We start from the raw sequence: 22,671 nt of genomic DNA on the forward strand, positions 1-22,671 counted from the left end.
ATGACTTTTTAATAACTATCATACTATTAATTATCGCTTTAAACCAATTGTAATAATCTAGAAGACGGTAATTTTTCGCATTATTTTAGTGTCTCATTATATTTATGTCCAGAAAGACATTGAGTGCATTTAAATTCTGTACACATTATACAACTTCTATATCTTTAAAAACAAGTAACACATTTTTTAGTTGTATAATCTAAAATTAAGCCTTAATTACAATTTATGCAATCTCCAGATTATGTACATTATTAACATCCTGTTGCACATAATTTTCCTGTATTTCCACTATTTAAAACTTCATCTGAGATATATAAGCATTCTATTTTTTAATGATCAAATTAATATCCATCATTACATTTAATGCAACTACTTTCAGTACATTTTTCACAATAACTGAATTTAAGAATGCAACTAGTACATTATTAAGTTAAATTACTTACATAATATCCATCTTAACATTTATAACATTCTCCTTATTAAGAACATTATTCACATCCGTAAGGGCATTCTACTTAAGTAGATTATTAAATGGCTTATTCACAATTCGTTTAAATTGAATCCAATTAGTATCCATGGTTACATTTTTTACATGAGAAATCATTACAAGTTAAACAATTTGCATACTTAGAAGAACATTAAAAGCACTATTTAGTTCTATATTCAGCATAATAACCATCTATGCATTTTGAGCATCCTCTTTCATCACAATATATACAATTTTCACTACATTTTTCGCATTTTTTACTATTATCAGAATAAAAAGTACCTTATTGGCATATATCTACACAACTACCGTCATAATTCTTTAATTTAATTCCTTCACAAACTAAACACTCTGTTGCATCATTAGGATTACATTATATGCAATTTTACTTACATAAAGTACATTTTTTATCCGTATCTAATCTATATCCTTTAACAGTATCACATGAAATACATGTATTATAATCAATTTATTAAAGACAACCAACAGAGAGTTCTTAGCATTCTTAAGTCTTTTATTACTCGATAAATCCTAATGGACATTTACTTAAACACGACTTATCAGCTTAATAAAAGAAAAAGCCTTTTTTGCAAGTATAACACAAAAGAGAATTTTTTTTCTCACAAGTTTCGCAATTTCCTTTACAAATTCTGGACATCTCAGACTCGCATTTACCAGAAGCCTAATTAAATGAATATCCATATTTTTAATTACATTATTCCACACACTAATTTTCTTACAGTAATGTCAAAAACAAACACTTAGTACACTCATTAGCTGATGGTCCTGTACATCTAGAACAACTACTATCACAGGGTAGGCATTTTCCTTATCTTCCAAACAGGCCTTAAGGGCAATCTGATTTGCAAGTATTATCTGGGTTCAAAAATAGACCTGAAGGACATTATGAATTTTTAATACAAGTTTGATTATGGACTGCACCGGAGCATTTTATAGAACAATCAATTCCTCCATATCCGGCTTAACAGATACATTAACCTCTTACACAGACTCCTTATTGAGAACAGAAATTCGGACAAATAGGAGTAAAATTACAGAATCTAATATAATCTTAAGGACATGTGACTTAACCTTTAGCTTTTTTACCACTTTAATCAATATCTTTTTTTTGTCCTTAATCTTCTATTCCACATATAAGTTCATGTTAAATCTCGGGGAAAATAATAGTTATTTAAGATGCATCGGAAGAACATTTGAATTAATGGCATCTTAAGTTACTTTCGCTATAAATTATAGATGAAGATTTTGAAACTGAAGATTAGAAGCATTTACTATTGGTTGAATAATTAGATAATTATTTTAATTCTTGATTTTTTTTATTTTTATCATTTATAATATAAGGATTTGAACATATTTAATCGAAATTTGGATAAATTATAGGACATCCGTCTGAATATTAATCAATAAAAGCAATACCGAATCCATCATATTCAAATGAACATTAATAATCATTAATGTTTTAAGCAAATTCAGGATATTAGGTTTAACTTTAACAAGCGTTTTCTAAAAAATCACAACCTTTTCCTTTTCCCCAATATATCTAATCAGCCATATTTTCATTTACATCAGGGTAAAAACCTGTATCTTTCAATGCAGCAATTGTAAAAATAGAAAAAGCAATATTAACAGTTATACCACCAGCAGTCATAATTTCATTAAAAATAACAGTTCTTTCCCAATGAGCACCAACTGATCCTACTCCACCCTATTAAAATAAAAAACATATAAATATATAGATATAAAAATATATAAATATATAAAAATATAAACATATTTATATAATTATTTATTTTTATATATATATATTTATTTATATATTTATATATATATTTATTTAAATAATAATTATATTTATATTTAATTACTTAATTTTCAAGTTACATGCCTTGAGCAGTTGGACAATTATAATATTTTTTAGTAACTTTTACTACATTTTTTGATGTTAATAGTGTCGTTTTTAATCCTCTGTAATTTAATTTTATTTATAATTTATTAATATAATCAGTATTATAAGGTTCATTAGTTTCAGGATCTATCCAATAGTACATAAGGTTTGCTGAGAAGCCTATTACATGTAAAATTTCATGAATAGTTATTTCCAAATAATTTTCGAAAGATTTATGATCTTTTCCTAATTTATCCATATATCTTAAGTTAAAATTTACTCTTCCAAAAGTAGGTCTTTCGATTTCTTGATCAGCCAATGCGCAATAAATAGCATCAGCATTCGTTCCATCATTCTCTTTATTATAAATAACGTACAAGTGTAAATCGGAATTAGGTATTCCTATTGTTTAGTCATTTTAAGGAATTGTAATTTCTTAACATTTTTTTGGCCAATTTGTAGTAAAAATATTATTTCCTTTTATTGGGTATACTTTTAAAAGTCTCTAGAAAAAATTCTTGGATGTTTCCATAATACTTACTAATTAGTTTTTTTATTATTGAGTTATTCCTAAATTTACTTAATCTATCATAGAATAATCTATAGTTATTCTAATAGGCTTTGCCTCGCTACCTATATTAAGAATTCGTTAGTCCTTATTTTTTTTTTTCATTTATTCGTAATGATCCTACATTTTTTAATAGTGATTTTATACTTTTTAACTCTCATGACCGCATTGACGGTTAGAATTTGTAAATATACCTAAAATTAAAATACTAATATAAATTAGTTTTTTAAACATATTTTTTAAATTTTTTTTATTTTGTTTAATTTTTTATTTTTTGTTATAGAATATTTATATTTATTCATTTTTATTTATATTTAAAATTTTTGTTATGTTAATTTTTTTTCATTTTTTTAATTAATATATGTTGGATTAATATTGAAGATTTTCATTTTTTTAAAAATTACGTAGATTTATATTTTATTTTTTTATATTTATAGATAAATAATTATGGTATTTATAATTATAAAACATTAATTTAATAAATGTTTATTTATATTATGATTTTGATTTATTCTAAATTTATTTATATTATATAAATTATTAATAAAATTACAAATATTAAATTAAGATATTTTTTTTTTAAATACTATTCTAATAAATATTAATATATACTAATTAATATATATTATACAAATAATTTTATATATGCTTAATATAAATTTAGTTATTACTTAAAAAAAATATCTTTTTAAAAATAAAAAATAAAAAAATAAAAAATCTAATTTTAAATTTATTTTTATATTATTTATCTATTGAATTTTAAGTCTTTTATATGAATTGATTTCTTTTATCTTTTTATTAAATATTTTTATATTTTTAAATTACTAATAATTTATTTATTTTTATATTTCAATCATATTTTATTTTTATTTAAATTTCTAAAATTTTTTTTTTTAATATAAATTAATAAAATAAAAATTATATTTAATTTTATAATCAAATAAATATTTTTTAATATTCAATATTAAAAATCTTTTAATAAAATATAGAGTGAGCTGTATATAATATTATAAAGTCTTTTATTTAATATTGTTATAGAAATTTTTTTTTCTAATCTTAATTTTTAATTTATTTTTTTTATTTTTATTTTATTAACTTACCATTTTTCAAAAATTATATTTAATTAATAAAAGTTATAGATTTTATATATTTATATTTTTTTAATTAAATAAAAAAAAATATCCTTTTAAAATGAATTGTTTAAAGATTTTTTTTTTTAAAAAAAACAAAAAAATTATAAAAATATAAAAAATAAAATGTAAAAGAATATATGAATTTAAATATTAATATAATATATATGTCTTATAAATTTAGATTAGTATTATGTATATATTAATTTTAGAATTTTTATATATATATAAAATATCAATAGTTTTTAATTTTCAATAAAAATAATATATATATTATTTATATTTATTTTAAAAGATGAAAAAAAAGATTTTTTGTTTATGTATAAAATATATATAGAATTTTATTAATTTATAAATATAATAATTAAAGCAATATTACGATAAAAAAAAATATAATTTTATTATGTAAATTTTTAATTAATAATAAAATAATAAATAAAAAAAAAACATTATAAAAAAATAAATATAAATATATTAATAAATATATATATATATATATATATATAAATATATATATAATATATATATATATATACATATATATATATATATATATAAATATATATCAATATTAATTTTATTTTATACCATTTTTATATACATAATATATATAACTTTTTTTAAATTTAAATAATTAAGTTTTTAATATTCTGTACAAATTTTCATTTAAGAATTTTAATATATCATTCATATAACAATATTAAAAAATAATCTTTTTATATAAACTTTATAAAAATTATTGTAAATTTAAATTGTAAAGATAATAATTCTTAAAAAGTTTTCATAATATAATTTTTTTTTTTCTTAAATAAAATTATTAATAATCGTAAATAAAATCAATAATAATAAATAGTTTAATTATATAATATGAAAAATCACTAAATTAATTTTAATATTATTATATTTTTTGTTTCAAAGTATAAAATAAAAATTTCAAAATAAATTTCAAAATTCTAAATGTATAAAGTTATTAATTATTTATAATTGGTTAATAAATTAAATAATTTATTATATATAGAAGAAAATAAATACAGTTTTTTAATGAATAAAAATATTTACTTGAAACAAAGTTTTTAATTAACATCATAATTTTTAAAAATTCAAGTTTATAATTTTAAATTGCAAATATATTTAAAAAAATAAAATATGTAAAACAATTAAAATATGTGACTTAACCTTTAGTTTTTTTTCCGATTAATAATTAGATATGCTTTGAATTCTTTTTTTTTATTTTTTTTTATCCATTATACTATTAGGATACAAACATAATTAATTTTAAGTAGGTTTTAAAATATTATATAGATTTAAATATTATTCGATTTTGGCGAAATCAATATCAGTCGTATTCAAATGAGAATTAAAATAAATAGATTTATTAAAAATTCAGGAAAATAAATGTAATTTAATAAAGCATTTTCTAAAAAATAGTACATATTCCAGAAATATATCATATATATATATTGAGATTTACTTCAGAGAAAAGCATATTTCTTACAAGCATAAATTGAAATTAAAATAAGAACAATACAACAGTTATTATAGATCTATTCGCAATTTAATATAAAATAATAGATAATAAACAAAAAGAAAAATATAAATCCAATATAGACAAAAAAAATTATATATATATATATATATATAATAATATATATATATATATATATATATATATATATATTTATATTAAAAAAAATTATATATATAAATAAATATTTTATTACATATTTTTTCTTTAATTAATATATATTTTTATTATATTTCATTTTTTTTTTAATTTACATTTATTTTTTTAATTTTTATTTTTTATTAGCTATTTTTAAAATTAGATATTTTTATTTTATTTTAATATTTTTTTATTTATTTTTTATTTTGGAATTTCGCAAAAAACAATATTATTCTGAACTTATTTTTATAGAAAATATATTCTATAATATTTTTTCAAAATTGTAATATATATTTTATTTATTAAATCTGATAAATTTTTTTATATTATTAATAATTGTTATAAATATATTTCTGAAATTTTTTTTTTTTTTAAAATATTATTATATAAATTTATTTTTTATAAACTTTTAAATATTTTTATTTAAAAAATACATAAAAAAACATTAATATATATTTAAAATTTACGTAATTATATATAATTTTTATTAATAACTGTTTATTTTTTTAAAATAAAAAAAGTCTAAATATCATTTATATTTATTTTTTAATAAAAAAATAGTTTATCAAACATTAATATTATATCTATTTTTTCGAAATTCGATATACTCTAAAAAAAATATTATTAAAATATAAAGAAAAAATATTATAAATTTTATAAAATAAAAAACAATATCTTAAACTTAAAACTTAATAAGATTAAATTAATATTTTAGAAACTATAAAATATTATTAATAATAAAAATAATTTTATATAATATAAAAATATTGGTATAATATAATATTTTTACAATTTTTAAAGTTTTTTATAATAATTTTAGACTCAAATATAATTTTAATAAGATTAAGTAAAAAATCTATGTATAATATCAAATAAATAGCAATAAATATATAAAAAAATATTAAAAAGGAAAAAAGAAAAAACATTATAAATATTTTTTTTTAATAAAAATAAAATAATATTATTAATATAAATTTTGAAGAATAATATATAAACTAAGTATTTACTTAATATTTAATATTAATATAAAATTATGTATAATATCAAAAATTTTTAAATTTTAAAAGAAAAGGAATTTTTTCAAAAAAAAATAAATTAAGTATAAATTTATTTAAATATATAAATACATAAAAAAGCATGTGAAATAAAAATCTGTAAATTGAAAATTTAAAAAATTATTTATATATAATAAATTTAATGTTATAATTAAAAAGTTAATAGAAATAAAAGTTTAAATGATTCAATAAATAAATAGTAATTCAAAAATTAATTTAAAAAAAATATATTAGTCTTAATTTCTTATTTACTTTAAATATTAGACTATTTATTTAAAAAATTTAATTTTAAAAAATCATATTATATTAATATTAATTTTATATATTCATTATATAAAATAAATAATTTCTCATTTTGATTTTTTATTAAAATAAATAATTAAAATGATTGAAATTTTATTTTATTATCTTAAATTAAATATAATAATTTATTTTTTAGTAAATATTTTTCAACATACCTTAGAATTAGTAAATAAAAATAATAATCTAAATTATACGATTAATAAATTTGTTTATTTAAAAAAAAAAAAAAATATAAAATTTTAAAATTAATAAATATTATAAAAAAACATATAAATAATAAAATATAATAAGAAATAAAAAATCTATGTAATTTATAAAAACTAAACTAAATAAATTTATTCTACTTTATTTATTTAATTATAAATATATAAAAATAAACTTTCATTTTCTTAATTTCAAAATAATCATAATAATAATATTCATTATTCTTGATATTCTAGTTATTCTTGTTATTATTGTTATTCTTGTTATTCTTGTTTTTATTTTTCAATTTTTTCGAAATGTGCCTTCAGTTTCTAATAGTGATTTTATATTTTTTAACGTTAATGGCCACATTGAATGCTAGAATAAGTAAATATACATAAAATTAAAATAATAATTTAAATTAGTTATTTAAACATTAATTTTTTAATTTTATTTATAATTTTTTATATATTAAATTATTTATAATTATATATATTTATTTTTATTTAAAATGAAGTTTAATTTTATTTTTTTTATATTTTGTAATTACACATATTAGTATTAATTTGTAATATTAATAATTTTTTAAAAAAATATATATTTATTTATTAATATATATATTATTTAATCAAAATATTAAATAGTAAATTATAGAGATAATTTATAAAATATATAATTAATATATAATTAATATATAATCTTAAAGCTATTAATATATATTTATATAATTTTTTTTAACATTAATAATTTATAATATAAAAAAAATTAAATTTATCATATTATTTATTAATAAAACATTCTTTAAATTAATATTAACACATTTTTATAATAAAAATCAATTTATATATTTATATATATATAAATATTGTTTTTATTTATTAATTATTTAAAAATTATATATTTATAAATAAAATAATATCTTTTAAAAATAATATCTTTTAAAAAAAATTATAAAAAATGATATTTTATTAATATTAATATTATTTTTTATTTATTTATATTTTTTTTGTTTATATTTTGTAATTTTTTAAAATAATTAATTAATATATATTTTTATAATTTATTATTTTTTATCTTTATATATAATTTTAAAAAATTAATTTTTTTTTTAATTATTATTAAAAATTAAAAAATATATAAAATCTATATGCATTACTAATACATATATTTTTTTAATATATCAAAATAATTATTTTTTTATAAAAAATAGAATGAGTAATATATTATATTATATAGTTATGAATTTAATATGACAAAAAAATAAAAAAAAAATATTGTTATTTTAAAATTTAAATAATTTATATTATTAATAATATATATATAATTATATATATATTTATATATATAAATTTCATAAATTTATTAAAAATAAAAAACCTATAAAAATAGAATCTTAAGAATTTTTATTATTTTTTCATAATTTAATATTAAATATATAATATAAAATAATAATTTATATTATAATTATATATATTTAATTATATATGATAATAAAAAATATTAAAAATTAGTAAATAATTATTTAATTATATATATTATATTTATATTAAAAAAATTTGTATATGTAATAATATATAAAAATATGAATAATTTTTATTAATATTATACTATAGAAAATAAAAATATACAATTTTATTACAAAAATATATAATATCAATAATACAAAATATATATATAACAAAAAATATAAAAAAAAAATTAAATATATAAAAATAAATATTAATATTATTTGATATTTAAATATTATAATAAAATATAATGTTTAAAATATATATATATATATATTTTTTTTTTATATATATATTTATATATATAAATTTCATAATTTTATTAAAAAAAAAAAACCTATAAAAATAGTATCTTAAGAATTTTTATTATTTTTTCATAATTTAATATTAAATATATAATATAAAATAATAATATAAATTATAATTATATATATATAATTATATATTATAAAAAAAAATATTAAAAAATTAGTTAAATAATTATTTAATTATATATATTATATTTAAATTAAAAAATTTATATATGTAATAATATATAAAAAAATGAATAATTTTTATTAACATTATACTATAGAAAATAAAATATACAATTTTATTATAAAAATATATAATATCAATAATACAAAATATATATATAACAAAAAATATAAAAATAAAATTAAATATATAAAATAAAATATTAATATTATTTGATATTTAAATATTATAATAAAATATAATGTTTAAAATATATATATATATATATTTTTTTTTTTATATATATTTATATATATATATATATATATAACTCTTTTATATGCTGGAAGTTTATCTATTAAAATTTTTATTTCGGCTACATTTTATCGAAGATTTTCCAAAACATCTATATAATTTTGATTTATTTTTCTTTTGACACTTTAATTATATTTTTATATCTTTTATTAAAATATCTCTTTAGTATTATTACTATTTGACAATTTTAGAAGCAAATGTATTAGGAATAGAATAATATTATAACTCTTAATTAAATTAAAATATATCATCTTTAGATTTCTTAAATGATTCTACAGTTTTTTAATAATTTATTTTAAAATTATCAAGTCTTTTATATGAATCTTACAATATTCCAATCAAATTTTTCATAAATTTATTTATAAATTCTTATATATTCTATTTATTTAGAATTTTAGTACTTTTATATAATATTTTAATTTTTATAAATGCGAATCAAGTTCTTCAACCTACCTATCTAGTAAATATTAGTTCTCTCTTTTTTTTTACAATTGTTTCTTGATATAATTTATATAAAAGATTAGAATTTTTTTCTATGTCTAAAATAAAATACATTATATAAACATATTTGGATATTTACTTATTATAGAATGAATGGTAACATAAGTCGCATTTAAATAAAGACATTTAATCACAATCTAAATATTAATAAATACTGCTTATTTCATTGTTTGATTGGAAAAAACATTTTAAATGTACTTTTAGGAAGACGAAAATATATTATTTTTATATTATATTTTTTATTTTATTCAATTCAATTATAGAAAAATATATATATTTTTTTCAAAATTAAATAAAATGATATTAAAATATATACTAATATATTAAGAACTAAATAAAAAAAAAAAAAAAATTCTTTATTTAAGATAATTTACAAGATTAAAAAAAAAAAATAGTATTATAAATAAAATATATAATAATTAAAATATAATAAATTAAATATAAACTAAGAATAATTATAAAATTAGTTAATTTTTTAAATCAAAATATAAAATATTAAAAACCATATACATTTAATAAAAAAAGTTTAATAAAAGAATTAAGGCAAATAAAATAAAAAGTTGAAAAAATTATAAAAAATAATTATAATATATAAAGAAAATTGATGATAATAATATAATTAATATTTTAAATACATAAATATATATATATATATATATATATATATATATATTTTTTAATTTATAATATTAAATATTAAAAAAATACATAATTTTTTTTATAAAATATTATAAAACAAAAATTATTAACATCTTATTAATATTTTTATTTTCATAAAAAAAATATTAATTTATAGATATTAAAGAAAAATTAATTAAATAATTATTTATTTTATTTTATAATTGAAATTTAAAGTTTATTATAATTTAAATAGTTTTTAAAATATACAATAAAAGGAAAGAATTTTTTTTAGTTAACAATTCATTTAATTTAATAATTATATAAAAAAAAAAATAGGAAATAATATCTTAAAATTTAAAAAAGTAATTAAATATTTTAGTTTAATATTAATAATTAAGAATTTAATATAAATCAAAATATAAACTATTTAATAAATTTTAATTTAATATCATTGTTAGTATAAGTATAATAATCTAAAATTTTAAATATAATATTTTTATTTTCTTTGCAATTTTATTTTTTGTTATAAAAAGTTAACTTTCAAAAATATAATTATTTTTGTAATATTTTTATATATTCATTAAATAAATAAATTCTCATTTCAAATTCTTTATATTTATTTAACAAAAAGTAAAAATAAAGTATTTAAAGTTCCGCATTTTATTTTATTTTTATTTTTTTTAAATAAATAAATTATATAAATTAATTTTTTATTAAATTATTTTTAACTCACATTATTATCATATTAAAATTAATAAAAAAGAATAATAATCTAAGATATACTATAATAAAATCTCTTTTTTTTTGTTTAGAAAAAAATAATTATTATTTAAATATTTTAAAAATCAATAATCACAAATATAGCAATTTCCTTTTTATTTTCAAAATTATAGCAATTTCCTTTACTAATTCTGTATATCTCAGACTCGCATTTACAAAAAACCTAATTATGTGAATATCCATATTTTTTTTCACTACATTTTTTCACATCTCTATTTTTAAAAAATTATAATTATGAAAAATATTAATATATATATATTTTTTTTTTGATAAAAATTAATATAAATAGTGATTAAAAAAACAAATTTAGATATTTATTATTTTAAAAAATATATTTTTTGAATATATAACATATTACATTTATTTAAAAAAAAAAAATATTATATAAAACATTATATTATTTTTTTAAAATTGTCTATAATTAAAAATATTAATTTATTTTAATATTTTTATATATTTATATTATATATTAATTTTCTATATTTTATTTTTATTTTTTATACATATATTTATAATTATTGATATTTTATAATTCCAATAATGAATAATTTTTTTTATTTTATTTTATTTTTTCCGAAATTTTTTATATTTATATTAAAATTTCATAAAAATGAATAGATGGTAATGGAAGAGTTACAATCATATTATTTATATAAAAAAAGAAATAATTATTTTAATTGATTCCAATAAAAAAATTAAATATATAATAAATTATAACTTTTGTAATTTTTTTTAAATGAAGTTACATCATAAAATATAAAAAGCTTATTATAAATATTAATATATTTATCTTTAAAATTTCAAAACTTTACATATTATTTATAGCTTAATCTTAATTTTTGTCTAAAAGTAATTATTTAAAAATAATAATACAAAAATAAAAAAAATTATAAGAATTTTAATATTTGCTTTGTTATTAAGGTTATTTTTGAATTTATTTATTAAGATTACAATTTCTAAATAACAAAGAATTTATTTATAAACTATTTTATATGCATTTATTATTAAAAAATAAAAAAAACATTAAGTTTTCAATATATATAATAATTAACTTTAATTACTTTATTAATAATTCATTTTCAAAAGATTTTTTTTTTTAAAAAAAAAAAAATTTAATGAACTAAAAATTAATATAAGAAATTATATATAAAAATATTTTCTAAAAAATATAACTTAATTTATTTATGAAAAAACTTCAAATAAATCTATAATAATTAAAATATATATTTTTATTATATTTTTGAAAAGATTTTATTTTTTTAAACAATTTAAAATCGAATGTATTAATTTTAATAATATAAATAAAATCAATAAATTTATTTAATTATCTATTTAATAATATTAAAATCAATTTAATTTGATATTTATTAAAAATTTATTTATCTATAAATTAACAATATTTTAATTCAAATTTATAAAAAATCAGGAATATAAAATAATTTCACATAAAATTTAAATTTATATTATAATAAATAAAAAACTAAATAATATATAAAATTATAAATTAATGTGAAATAATTAATTTAATTATAAAATAAATTATATAAAAAAATACAAAAATCTGATAAATTTAATACTCACAAGAATATATGCATATATTAAATAATAATTAATTTATAAAAATTAAAAAATATGTTAAAAAAAATTATTTTAATTATTACCTTAATTTTAGGGACATTGAATCATTTTAATCATTAATACGGTCATGAGAGTAAGCAAATACAAAATCACTATTAGAAAATGAAGGATAATTACAATAAAATGGAAAATCCAAAACATGAGTAACGTATTCTTTAAATAGGTAGCGAAGCAAAGCCTATAAGAATAACTATAGATTATACTACGATAGATTAAGTAAACTTGGGAATAACACAATAATAAAAAGACTATTTAATAAGTATTATGGATTTATCCAAGCTTTTTTTCTAGAAACTTTTGAAAGTATACCCATTTATAGGAAATAACATATTCCCTAAAACTTAGCAAAAATTATGTTAAGATGTAGAAATTCCTTAATAAGATAAAACAGTAGGAATTGCAGATTCCGATTTACACTTGTATGTCATTTATGTTAATTAAAAAAACGGATGGCATGCAGATGCAAATTTTTGTGCTTATGCTAACAAAGGAATACCAAGACCTACTTTTGGAAGAATTTGTTTTAACTTAAATTATATAAAATTTGAGGATAATCCAAAAACTTTTAATAATAATTTGGACATAACTATACACGAAATTTTACATATAATTGGATTTTCAGGAAACGCTATTAAATATTGGATAGATCCTAAAACTAATAAACCTTATAACAAAAGATAATTGAAAAAAATTTAAATAACAAAAACATACAGAAATATAAAAACGACTCTTTTAGCAACCAGAAATGTTGTAAAAGTAACTAGAAAATATTTTAATTGCCCATCAGCAGAAGGAATGTAGATTGAAAATTAAGTAAAATAATATAATATAATAAATAAAAATATATAAAGAAATATATATATAAATATATAAATATATAAATATATATATATTTATATATATATATTTTTTTTTTTTTTTTTTTTTTGATTATTTAGGGTGCCTCAGGTTCAATAGGATCTCATTGGGAAAGAACTATTATATCTAATGAAATGATGACTGGATCTGTAATAACTGTTAATCGGGTTTTTTCTATATTTACAATTGCTGCTTTAAAAGATACTGGTTTTTATCCTGAAGTAAATGAGAATATGTCTGATGATATATTCTGGGGAAAAGGCAAAGGTTGCGATTTTTTAGAAAAAGCTTGTCAAAGTTAAACCGAATATCCTGAATTTGCTAAAATAACTAATAATCTTTAATGCTCATTTGAACACGAAGGATATGGTTATGCTAAATCTGATTTATATCTTGACGGATGTGCAATAATATAACCTTCTTCAAATTAATTATGTACAAATCCTAATAGTATAATTGATAAAGATTTAAAAAGTCAGGAATCGGATAAATTATCTAATTATTCAACTTATAGTAAATGCTTCTAATCTTCAGCTTCAAAATTATCATCTATAATTAATAACGATAGTAACTTAAGATGCCATTAATTTAAATGCTCCTCTGATGCTTCTTAAATAACTATTATGTTCCCTGAGATTTAACATGAAGTTTTATGTCGAATAGAAGAATAAGGACAAAAAAAGGATATTGATGAAAGTGGCATTAAAGCTAAAGGTTAAATCACATGTCCTTAAGATTTTAAAAGATTCTGTAATTATACCCCTATATGTCCGAATTTCTGTTCATAAAAAGGATTCTGTGTAAAAGGTTAATGTTTCTGTCAAGCCGGATATGGAGGAACTGATTGCTCTATAAAATGCTCCGGTGCAGTCCATAATCAAACTTGTATTGAAAACTCATAATGTCCTTCAGGTTTATTCTTGAACCCAGATAATACTTGCAAATCAGATTGTCCTTAAGGTTTTTTCGGAAGGGCAGGATAATGTTAGCCATGTAATAGTAATTGTTCTAGATGTACAGGTCCATCAGCTAATTAGTGTACTTAGTGTTAGTTTTTGACATTATTGTAATAAAATTATTGTTTGTATAAATGTAATGAGAAATATGGATTTTCACTAAATTAAGCTTCTGGTAAATGCGAGTCTGAGATATCTAGAATTTGTTAAGGAAATTGCTAATATTGTCATAAAAAAAATTCTCCTTTGTGTTATACTTGCAAAACAGGTTTTTTCTTTTATTAAGGTGATAAGTCGTGTTTAAGTAAATGTCCATTAGGATTTATCGAGTAATAAAAGACTTAAGAATGCTAAGAACTCTCTGTTGGTTGTCTTTAATAAATTGATTTTAATACATGTATTTTATGTGATTCTGCTAAAGGATATATATTAGATACAGAAAAGAAATGTACTTTGTGTAAATAAAATTGCATATCATGTAATCCTAATGATGCAACAGAGTGTTTAGTTTGCGAGGGAATTAAATTAAAGAATTATGATGGTAGTTGTGTAGATGCTTGTTTTAATAATACTTTTTATTCTGATAATAGTGAAAAATGCGAAAAATGTACTGAAAATTGTTTATATTGCAATTAAAGAGAGTGTAATTAATGCTAAGAAGGTTATTATGTTGACTTTTAAACTAAAGCTTGTACTTAATGTTCTTCTAAGTTTACTAATTGCTTGGCTTGTAATGATTCCTAATGTTAAAAATGTAATCATGGATACTAATTGGATTCAACTTAAAAGAATTGTGAATTAACCACTTTAGGACAATGTCCTTATGGATGTGAATCCTGTTCTTAATAAGGAGTATGTTATAAATGTAAAGATGGATATTATATAAGTAATGCAAGTTAATAATGTGTTAGTTGCACTAATATATTCAGTTAATGTGAAAAATGTACTGAAAGTATTTGCATTTAATGTAATAATGAATATTAATTTGATTTTAGAAAAAAGCAATGCTAATATATATCTGCTACTATTGAAAATACAAAAATATTATGTCCAATAGGATGTAATTAATGTAATAATGCTAGGGAATGCTAAAAATGTAATTATGGTTATTTTTTAAAAAAAAGTAATAAATAATGTTTATATTGTTATACAAAATATATTAATTGTTTAAATTGTACGAAAAAGCTATGTACTACTTGTTTTTCTGGATATTATTATGATTCCTAATAAAAAGAATGCGTAAAATCTACTAGATTATTGCTCTAGGTTAAAAACGAGGATTAAAAATAAAAAAGTTATTAACGATTATTTGATTTTATTATTGGATATATTATATTTGGATTATTATTGTATTGATTTTCGAATTAATTATTTTTAAAATTTATTTTTACAATGTTTTTAATCATTGATTTATTTATTTATTTTTATTAAAATTTTATAAATATTATAAGGATAATTTTTTATTTTTTTTCTATAATATTTAATAATAAATATACTTATAAAATAAATTTAATTTAAATAATATTATAAGATTATAATATTTATATTAATTTTAATTATGCTAAGATAATAATTACTATATTCTAATAAAACTAATATATATTTATTAAAAAAAATTAAATTATTAAATAATTTAATTTAATTAAAGAAAATTAATTATAAAAATTTTAAATTTTTAACTATTAAATTAAATTTTTGAAATTTAAAATAATTAAAAAATAAAAGTTATAAAAATTATAATACAAATATATAAAAATAGATAAAATATGATATAATTAATATCATATTATATATATATATATATATATATATATATATTATAAATATATATATTTTTATCAAAATAAAATTAATTAAAAAAAACAATATTATATGAATTTTATTATTATTAATATTAATTAGTAATTCATAAAAAACCAAAATTTTTATAATAATAAATATAATTTTATATTATTAAAAATTTACAGTATAATATATTTTATTTAAGATTTTTTAAAAATTATTTACTTAAAAATATTTTTTATAAATTTAATTAATAAATCTATGTATAATATTGTATAAATAATAAATATAATATTAAAATTTAATTATAAAAAATTATAAACTAAAAAATAAAAATATTATAAATTTTTATTTAAGAAAAATATTAAAATAATGTATTTAGATAAATATATAAAATAATTATTTATTTTTATTTTTTACAAGTAATATAAATCTTAGATTAATTTAATAGTTTTTAAAATATAGAAGAAAAGTAATTTTTTTTAACAATTTTTTTAAGTTACAAATTTATGTAAATAATAAATATATAAAAAAACTATTTAAAATAAAATTTAAAAATTTTAAATATAAAAAAGTAATTTAATATTAATGATCAAGAAGTTAATAGAAATCAATGTTTAAATAATTTAAATAAAACATAATTCAATAACTATTTTAGAATTAATATAATAATCTAAAATTTTATATAAAATATTTAATTTTACTTTGATATTATATTTTTTATTATAAAAAAAATGTAAATTTTCGAAAATCTAATAATCTTAATATTCATAATATTTTTATATGTTTATTAAATAAAGAAATTTCATTTTGATTTCTAAAATATAAATAAATTAAAATTTTTATATTTTTTTTATTTTTTATATTTTATTTTTTTAAATAAAATAATATAATAATAAAATTTTTAGCAAATAATTTTTAACTTGCATTAGAAATAATAAAAAAGAATAATAATCTTGGCATATACTATTATAAAATTTATTTATTTAAAAAAAAATATTATTTAAAAATTTTAAAAAACCATAAATAAATTTTATAAAAAAAAAAGTAATATTAATTAAATAAGATATATTATTTTTTATATATATAAAAACTAAACTAAATAATTTCTTCTATAATTATAAATATATAAGAATAAACTTATGATTTGTTTTTTTCAAAATCATCATATTACTAATCCGAATATAACATAACCAATAATAAAAATAAAGACTCCTTAATAACTATTATATTATTAAATATCGCCTTAAACCTATTTTAATAATCTGAAAGACGGGACTTTTGCGCATTTTTTTGATTTCTAATTATATTCATATCCAGAAAGACATTGAGTGCATTCAAATTCCGTACACATTATACAATAATTGTATTTTTAAAAACAAGTAACACATTTTTTAGTTGTATTATCTAAAATTAAACCTTAATTACATTTTATGCATTCTCCTGATTATGTACATTATTAACATCCCGTTGGGCATTATATTCCTGTATTCCCATTATTTTAAACTTTATCTGAGAGATATAAACATTCTTTTTTTTAATGATCAAATTAATATCCATGATTACATTTAATACAACTACTTTCAGTACATTTTTCACAATAACTGAATTTAAGAATGCAACTAGTGCATTATTAAGTTGAATTACTTACATAATATCCGTCTTAACATTTATAACATTCTCCTTATTAAGAACATTATTCACATCCGTAAGGGCATTCTACTTAAGTAGATTATTAAATGGCTTATTCACAATTCGTTTAAATTGAATCCAATTAGTATCCATGGTTACATTTTTTACATGAGAAATCATCACAAGTTAAACAATTTGCATACTTAGAAGAACATTAAAAGCACTATTTAGTTCTATATTCAGCATAATAACCATCTATGCATTTTGAGCAACCTCTTCCATCACAATATATACAATTTTCACTACATTTTTCGCATTTTTAAATATTATCAGAATAAAAAGTACCTTATTGGCATATATCTACACAACTACCGTCATAATTTTTTAGTTTAATTCCCTCGCAAACTAAACACTCTTTTGCATCATTAGGATTACATTATATGCAATTTTACTTACATAAAGTACATTTTTTATCCGTATCTAATCTATATCCTTTAACAGTATCACATAAAATACATGTATTATAATCAATTTATTAAAGACAACCAACAGAGAGTTCTTAGCATTCTTAAGTCTTTTATTACTCGATAAATCCTAATGGACATTTACTTAAACACGACTTATCACCTTAATAAAAGAAAAAACCTGTTTTGCAAGTATAACACAAAGGAGAATTTTTTTTATGACAATATTAGCAATTTCCTTAACAAATTCTGGACATCTCAGACTCGCATTTACCAGAAGCCTAATTAAATGAATATCCATATTTCTCATTACATTATTCCACACACTAATTTTCTTATAATAATGTCAAAAACTAACATTTAGTACACTCATTAGCTGATGGTCCTGTACATCTAGAACAACTACTATCACAGGGTAGGCATTTTCCTGATCTTCCAAATAGGCCTTAAGGACAATCTGATTTGCAAGTATTATCTGGGTTCAAGAATAAACCTGAAGGACATTATGAGTTTTCAATACAAGTTTGATTATGGACTGCACCGGAGCATTTTATAGAACAATCGACTCCTCCATATCCGGATTGACAGAAACATTAACCTCTTACACAAACTCCTTGCTCGGAACAGAAATTCGGACATATAGGGGTATAATTGCAGAATCTTTTAAAATCTTAAGGACATGTGATTTAACCTTTAGCTTTTAAGCCACTTTCATCAATATTCTTTTTTTAACCTTATTCTATTTTTCTACAAATAATTTAATGTTAAATCTCGGGAAAAAGAATGGTTATTAAAGAAGCATCAGGGGAACATTTGAATCGATGGCATCTTAAGTTACTTTCATTATTATTTATATATGAGGATTTTGAAGCTGTAGATTAAAAGCATTTACTATGAGTTGAATAATTAGATAATTTTTAATATTCTTGATGTTTTTAAGCTTTATCATTTATACTATTAGGATTCGAACATATTTAATTATTTGGAGGTTAAATTATAAGACATCCGTCTGCATATCTGTCGACTTGAGCAATACCAAATCCATCAAATTCAAATGAGCATAGAATATCCTGAGTATTTGTGGGAAATTCAGGATATTCGGTTTAACTTTAACAGGCTTTTTCTAAAAAATCGCAACCTTTACCTTTTCCCCAGAATATATCATCTGACATATTCTCATTAACTTCGGGGTAAAAACCAGAGTCTTTCAAAGCAGCAATTGTAAATATTGAAAATACTCTATCAACAGATACTACAGCTCCAGTCATCATTTCATTATAAATAATAGTTCTTTCCCAATGAGCACCAATTGATCCTTGACCACCCTAATAATTAAATTTATATAAATATGAATATTTTATATATAAAAAAAATTAAATAAATATAAAGAAAAAAAATATATATTTATAATAATATTTATATTTATATTTATATTTATATTTATATTTATATTTATATTTATATTTATATTCATATTCATATTTATAATAAATATATACATATAATATTTACTTAATTTTCTATTTACATTCCTTCAGCTGTTGGGCAATTAAAATATTTTTTTGTTACTTCTACTACATTTTTTGATGTTAATAGCGCTGTTTTTATTCCTCTGTAATAATATACTTTTTATAATTTATTTTTATATAAAATTTTAAAAGGTTCATTTGTTTCAGGATTTATCCAATAGTACATTGCGTTTGCTGAGAAACCTACTACATGTAAAATTTCATGAATTGTTGTTTCTAAATCATTTTCAAAAGATTCCGGATCTCCCCCAAATTTATCCATATTTGTTAAGTTAAAATTTACTCTTCCAAAAGTAGGTCTTTCGATGCCTTCATCAGCCAAAGCGCAAAAAACTGCATCTGCAACTGTTCCACTGTTTTCTTTAGTATATAGGATGTACAGGTGCAAATCTGAATCAGGAATTCCTTCTTTTTAATCATTTTCAGGAATTTGAATTTCTTAACATACTTTTGGCCAATTCACTGGAAAAATGTTATTTCCTATAAACGGGTATACTTTCAAAAGTCTCTAGAAAAAAAGCTTTGATGTTTCCATAATTTTTATTAGGTAGTTTTTTTATTATTGTGTTATTCCCAAATTTATTTAATCTATCATAGAATAATCTATAGTTATTCTTATAGGCTTTGGCTCGCTACCTATTTTAAGAATCCGTTAGTTATTGTTTTTTTTTTCCATTTTTTCGTAATGTTCCTACATTTTCTCATAGTGATTTTATACTTATTTACTCTCATGACCGCATTGATAGCTAAAATTCGTAAATATAACTAGAATTAAAATACTAATATAAATTATTATTTTTTTAAACATATTTTTTTTTAATTTTATTTATAAATATTTTAAATTATAAATTATTTATATTTATATTTAAAAATTTTGTTTACGTTAATATTGTTTTTATTTTTATAAACATGCATAAGTGGGATTAATATTGCAGATATTCACTTTTTTAAAAAGGTGTAGATTAATATACTTAATAATATATAAATTTATGGTAAATATATCAAAATTATTTTATTTAAAAATTAAATATTTTTATTAGTAATATATATTTATTTAACATTTGATATATATCAAATAATTTATTAATAAAATACAAAATTTGAATTAAGATATTGCTTTTTATTTGAATACTTTTCTAAAAAATATTAATAATATCTATTATAAAAATAATTTTATATATTGAATATAAATTTAGCTAATACTTATTAAAAGCCAATATATTATTAAATAAAAAATATCTTTTTTATAAAAAAAAATTAAAACAATATGCATTTTCAAATTATTAGTTTTATTATTAAAAATATATCACAATTATATTAATAAATTAATTTAATATATCTTTTATTATATATTTTTATATTTTTGAACTATTGTATATTTTATTTATTTTTATTATTCAATCTTATTTAATTATGTTATAAAAATCTATAATATATATATTTTTTTTTCAATCAATATAAATAAAAATATAAATATGTATTTAATTATAAAATAAAAACAATTATGAATTTATAATTATAAGCAAATATATTAATTTTAATATCTAATTATAATAATATTTTTATTAAATATATAGATATAAATTATATTAAAATTTTTTATATTTCATATATTGATGAAAAAAATATTTGTTTTCGTATATTTTTAATTTTAACTATTTAATTGTATTAACTAATTTTATGAAAATTAAATATGATTAATATAAATTATATTTTTTATTTATTTAAATGTATAAAAAAAAAATAATCTAATAAAAAAAAAATCATTTAATAAGATTTATTAATTAAATAATATTTTTTTTTTTATTAAATAATTATAGAAAAACTAAAATTATATATATATATTAATTAAATATGATTTGATGAAATTACGAATATATTGTATTTATTCAATATATTTAAAATAGAAAAATATTTATTTATTTGTTAAATAATTATTTTATATAACAAAATAATATTAATAACTATTTAATTCTATTTAAAAATTATATATGCAGTTTGTTTTACAAATTCAAAAAAGAAAATTTTTATATTATAAAAATAAATAGACAATTTAATAATTTTTAATAATAAAAAATATAAAAATATACATTATAAATAAATAATATTTAATTATATGATTTATGTCTATAAAAAAAATATTCATAAAAAAATAAAATATTTAATGATATAATTATAAAAAAAAAATATATATATAAAAATATATATTAAATTAATTATATATATAATAATATATATTTTATATATAAATAATAAATATATATTTTTTTTTTTAAATTTAATTTAATAATTTATAAATGATAAATATCAAAATCTAATTAATAATTCAGAATACA

The 22,671-nt window shown here is 15.9% G+C and overlaps 3 protein-coding genes across 3 annotated transcripts, besides 59 other annotated features; 1 reads left to right on the plus strand and 2 right to left on the minus strand. All coding sequences in view use genetic code 6, as the record gives it.

Annotated features, from left to right (window-relative positions):
* Positions 1 to 443: 443 nt before the first annotated feature.
* Positions 444 to 2,925, minus strand: IMG5_027980 (leishmanolysin family protein, putative; the record flags this gene model as incomplete). The annotated part of the gene is made up of 2 exons (XM_004039250.1): positions 444 to 2,213; positions 2,374 to 2,925. Coding segments are annotated over 2 exons (2,322 nt in total), but the record flags the coding sequence as incomplete, so codon positions are not given.
* Positions 2,218 to 2,282: a microsatellite.
* Positions 2,219 to 2,282: a microsatellite.
* Positions 2,231 to 2,282: a microsatellite.
* Positions 2,231 to 2,338: a microsatellite.
* Positions 2,279 to 2,345: a microsatellite.
* Positions 2,279 to 2,368: a microsatellite.
* Positions 2,280 to 2,345: a microsatellite.
* Positions 2,284 to 2,368: a microsatellite.
* Positions 2,304 to 2,372: a microsatellite.
* Positions 2,926 to 3,194: 269 nt separating the features above from the next.
* Positions 3,195 to 3,241: a microsatellite.
* A 942-nt stretch (positions 3,242 to 4,183) lies between these two features.
* Positions 4,184 to 4,232: a microsatellite.
* A 282-nt stretch (positions 4,233 to 4,514) lies between these two features.
* Positions 4,515 to 4,561: a microsatellite.
* Positions 4,555 to 4,657: a microsatellite.
* A 239-nt stretch (positions 4,658 to 4,896) lies between these two features.
* Positions 4,897 to 4,938: a microsatellite.
* Positions 4,939 to 5,218: 280 nt separating this feature from the next.
* Positions 5,219 to 5,259: a microsatellite.
* A 451-nt stretch (positions 5,260 to 5,710) lies between these two features.
* Positions 5,711 to 5,775: a microsatellite.
* A 33-nt stretch (positions 5,776 to 5,808) lies between these two features.
* Positions 5,809 to 5,887: a microsatellite.
* Positions 5,815 to 5,896: a microsatellite.
* A 577-nt stretch (positions 5,897 to 6,473) lies between these two features.
* Positions 6,474 to 6,523: a microsatellite.
* Positions 6,487 to 6,537: a microsatellite.
* A 795-nt stretch (positions 6,538 to 7,332) lies between these two features.
* Positions 7,333 to 7,413: a microsatellite.
* A 121-nt stretch (positions 7,414 to 7,534) lies between these two features.
* Positions 7,535 to 7,590: a microsatellite.
* Positions 7,591 to 7,742: 152 nt separating this feature from the next.
* Positions 7,743 to 7,804: a microsatellite.
* An 81-nt stretch (positions 7,805 to 7,885) lies between these two features.
* Positions 7,886 to 7,932: a microsatellite.
* Positions 7,933 to 7,962: 30 nt separating this feature from the next.
* Positions 7,963 to 7,994: a microsatellite.
* Positions 7,995 to 8,204: 210 nt separating this feature from the next.
* Positions 8,205 to 8,240: a microsatellite.
* A 27-nt stretch (positions 8,241 to 8,267) lies between these two features.
* Positions 8,268 to 8,309: a microsatellite.
* Positions 8,276 to 8,314: a microsatellite.
* A 273-nt stretch (positions 8,315 to 8,587) lies between these two features.
* Positions 8,588 to 8,631: a microsatellite.
* Positions 8,589 to 8,631: a microsatellite.
* Positions 8,605 to 8,643: a microsatellite.
* Positions 8,620 to 9,577: a microsatellite.
* Positions 8,712 to 8,842: a microsatellite.
* Positions 8,744 to 8,787: a microsatellite.
* Positions 8,980 to 9,018: a microsatellite.
* Positions 9,186 to 9,242: a microsatellite.
* Positions 9,190 to 9,254: a microsatellite.
* Positions 9,427 to 9,482: a microsatellite.
* Positions 9,446 to 9,481: a microsatellite.
* Positions 9,531 to 9,589: a microsatellite.
* An 874-nt stretch (positions 9,590 to 10,463) lies between these two features.
* Positions 10,464 to 10,518: a microsatellite.
* Positions 10,486 to 10,519: a microsatellite.
* A 195-nt stretch (positions 10,520 to 10,714) lies between these two features.
* Positions 10,715 to 10,748: a microsatellite.
* Positions 10,749 to 11,389: 641 nt separating this feature from the next.
* Positions 11,390 to 11,422: a microsatellite.
* A 497-nt stretch (positions 11,423 to 11,919) lies between these two features.
* Positions 11,920 to 11,978: a microsatellite.
* A 619-nt stretch (positions 11,979 to 12,597) lies between these two features.
* Positions 12,598 to 12,630: a microsatellite.
* A 586-nt stretch (positions 12,631 to 13,216) lies between these two features.
* On the plus strand, positions 13,217 to 16,284 carry IMG5_027990 (leishmanolysin family protein, putative; the record flags this gene model as incomplete). The annotated part of the gene is made up of 2 exons (XM_004039251.1): positions 13,217 to 13,927; positions 14,053 to 16,284. The coding sequence occupies 2 exons, from the start codon at positions 13,217 to 13,219 to the stop codon at positions 16,282 to 16,284; spliced, it is 2,943 nt and encodes a 980-aa protein (XP_004039299.1).
* Positions 13,931 to 14,018: a microsatellite.
* Positions 13,935 to 14,021: a microsatellite.
* Positions 13,968 to 14,021: a microsatellite.
* Positions 16,285 to 16,529: 245 nt separating the features above from the next.
* Positions 16,530 to 16,596: a microsatellite.
* Positions 16,532 to 16,593: a microsatellite.
* Positions 16,596 to 16,635: a microsatellite.
* Positions 16,636 to 16,706: 71 nt separating this feature from the next.
* Positions 16,707 to 16,761: a microsatellite.
* A 280-nt stretch (positions 16,762 to 17,041) lies between these two features.
* Positions 17,042 to 17,116: a microsatellite.
* Positions 17,117 to 17,549: 433 nt separating this feature from the next.
* Positions 17,550 to 17,579: a microsatellite.
* Positions 17,580 to 17,875: 296 nt separating this feature from the next.
* Positions 17,876 to 20,870, minus strand: IMG5_028000 (leishmanolysin family protein, putative; the record flags this gene model as incomplete). Its single annotated transcript, XM_004039252.1, has 2 exons — positions 17,876 to 20,131; positions 20,319 to 20,870. 2 exons carry the CDS (start codon positions 20,868 to 20,870, stop codon positions 17,876 to 17,878), a joined length of 2,808 nt encoding a protein of 935 aa, XP_004039300.1.
* Positions 20,206 to 20,293: a microsatellite.
* Positions 20,871 to 21,154: 284 nt separating the features above from the next.
* Positions 21,155 to 21,199: a microsatellite.
* Positions 21,200 to 22,067: 868 nt separating this feature from the next.
* Positions 22,068 to 22,109: a microsatellite.
* Positions 22,110 to 22,519: 410 nt separating this feature from the next.
* Positions 22,520 to 22,596: a microsatellite.
* The last annotated feature ends 75 nt before the right edge of the window (positions 22,597 to 22,671 follow it).

This window comes from Ichthyophthirius multifiliis, assembly GCF_000220395.1.
Source record: "Ichthyophthirius multifiliis unplaced genomic scaffold scaff_1120509249740, whole genome shotgun sequence".
In the NCBI taxonomy this organism is placed as follows: domain Eukaryota; phylum Ciliophora; class Oligohymenophorea; order Hymenostomatida; genus Ichthyophthirius; species Ichthyophthirius multifiliis.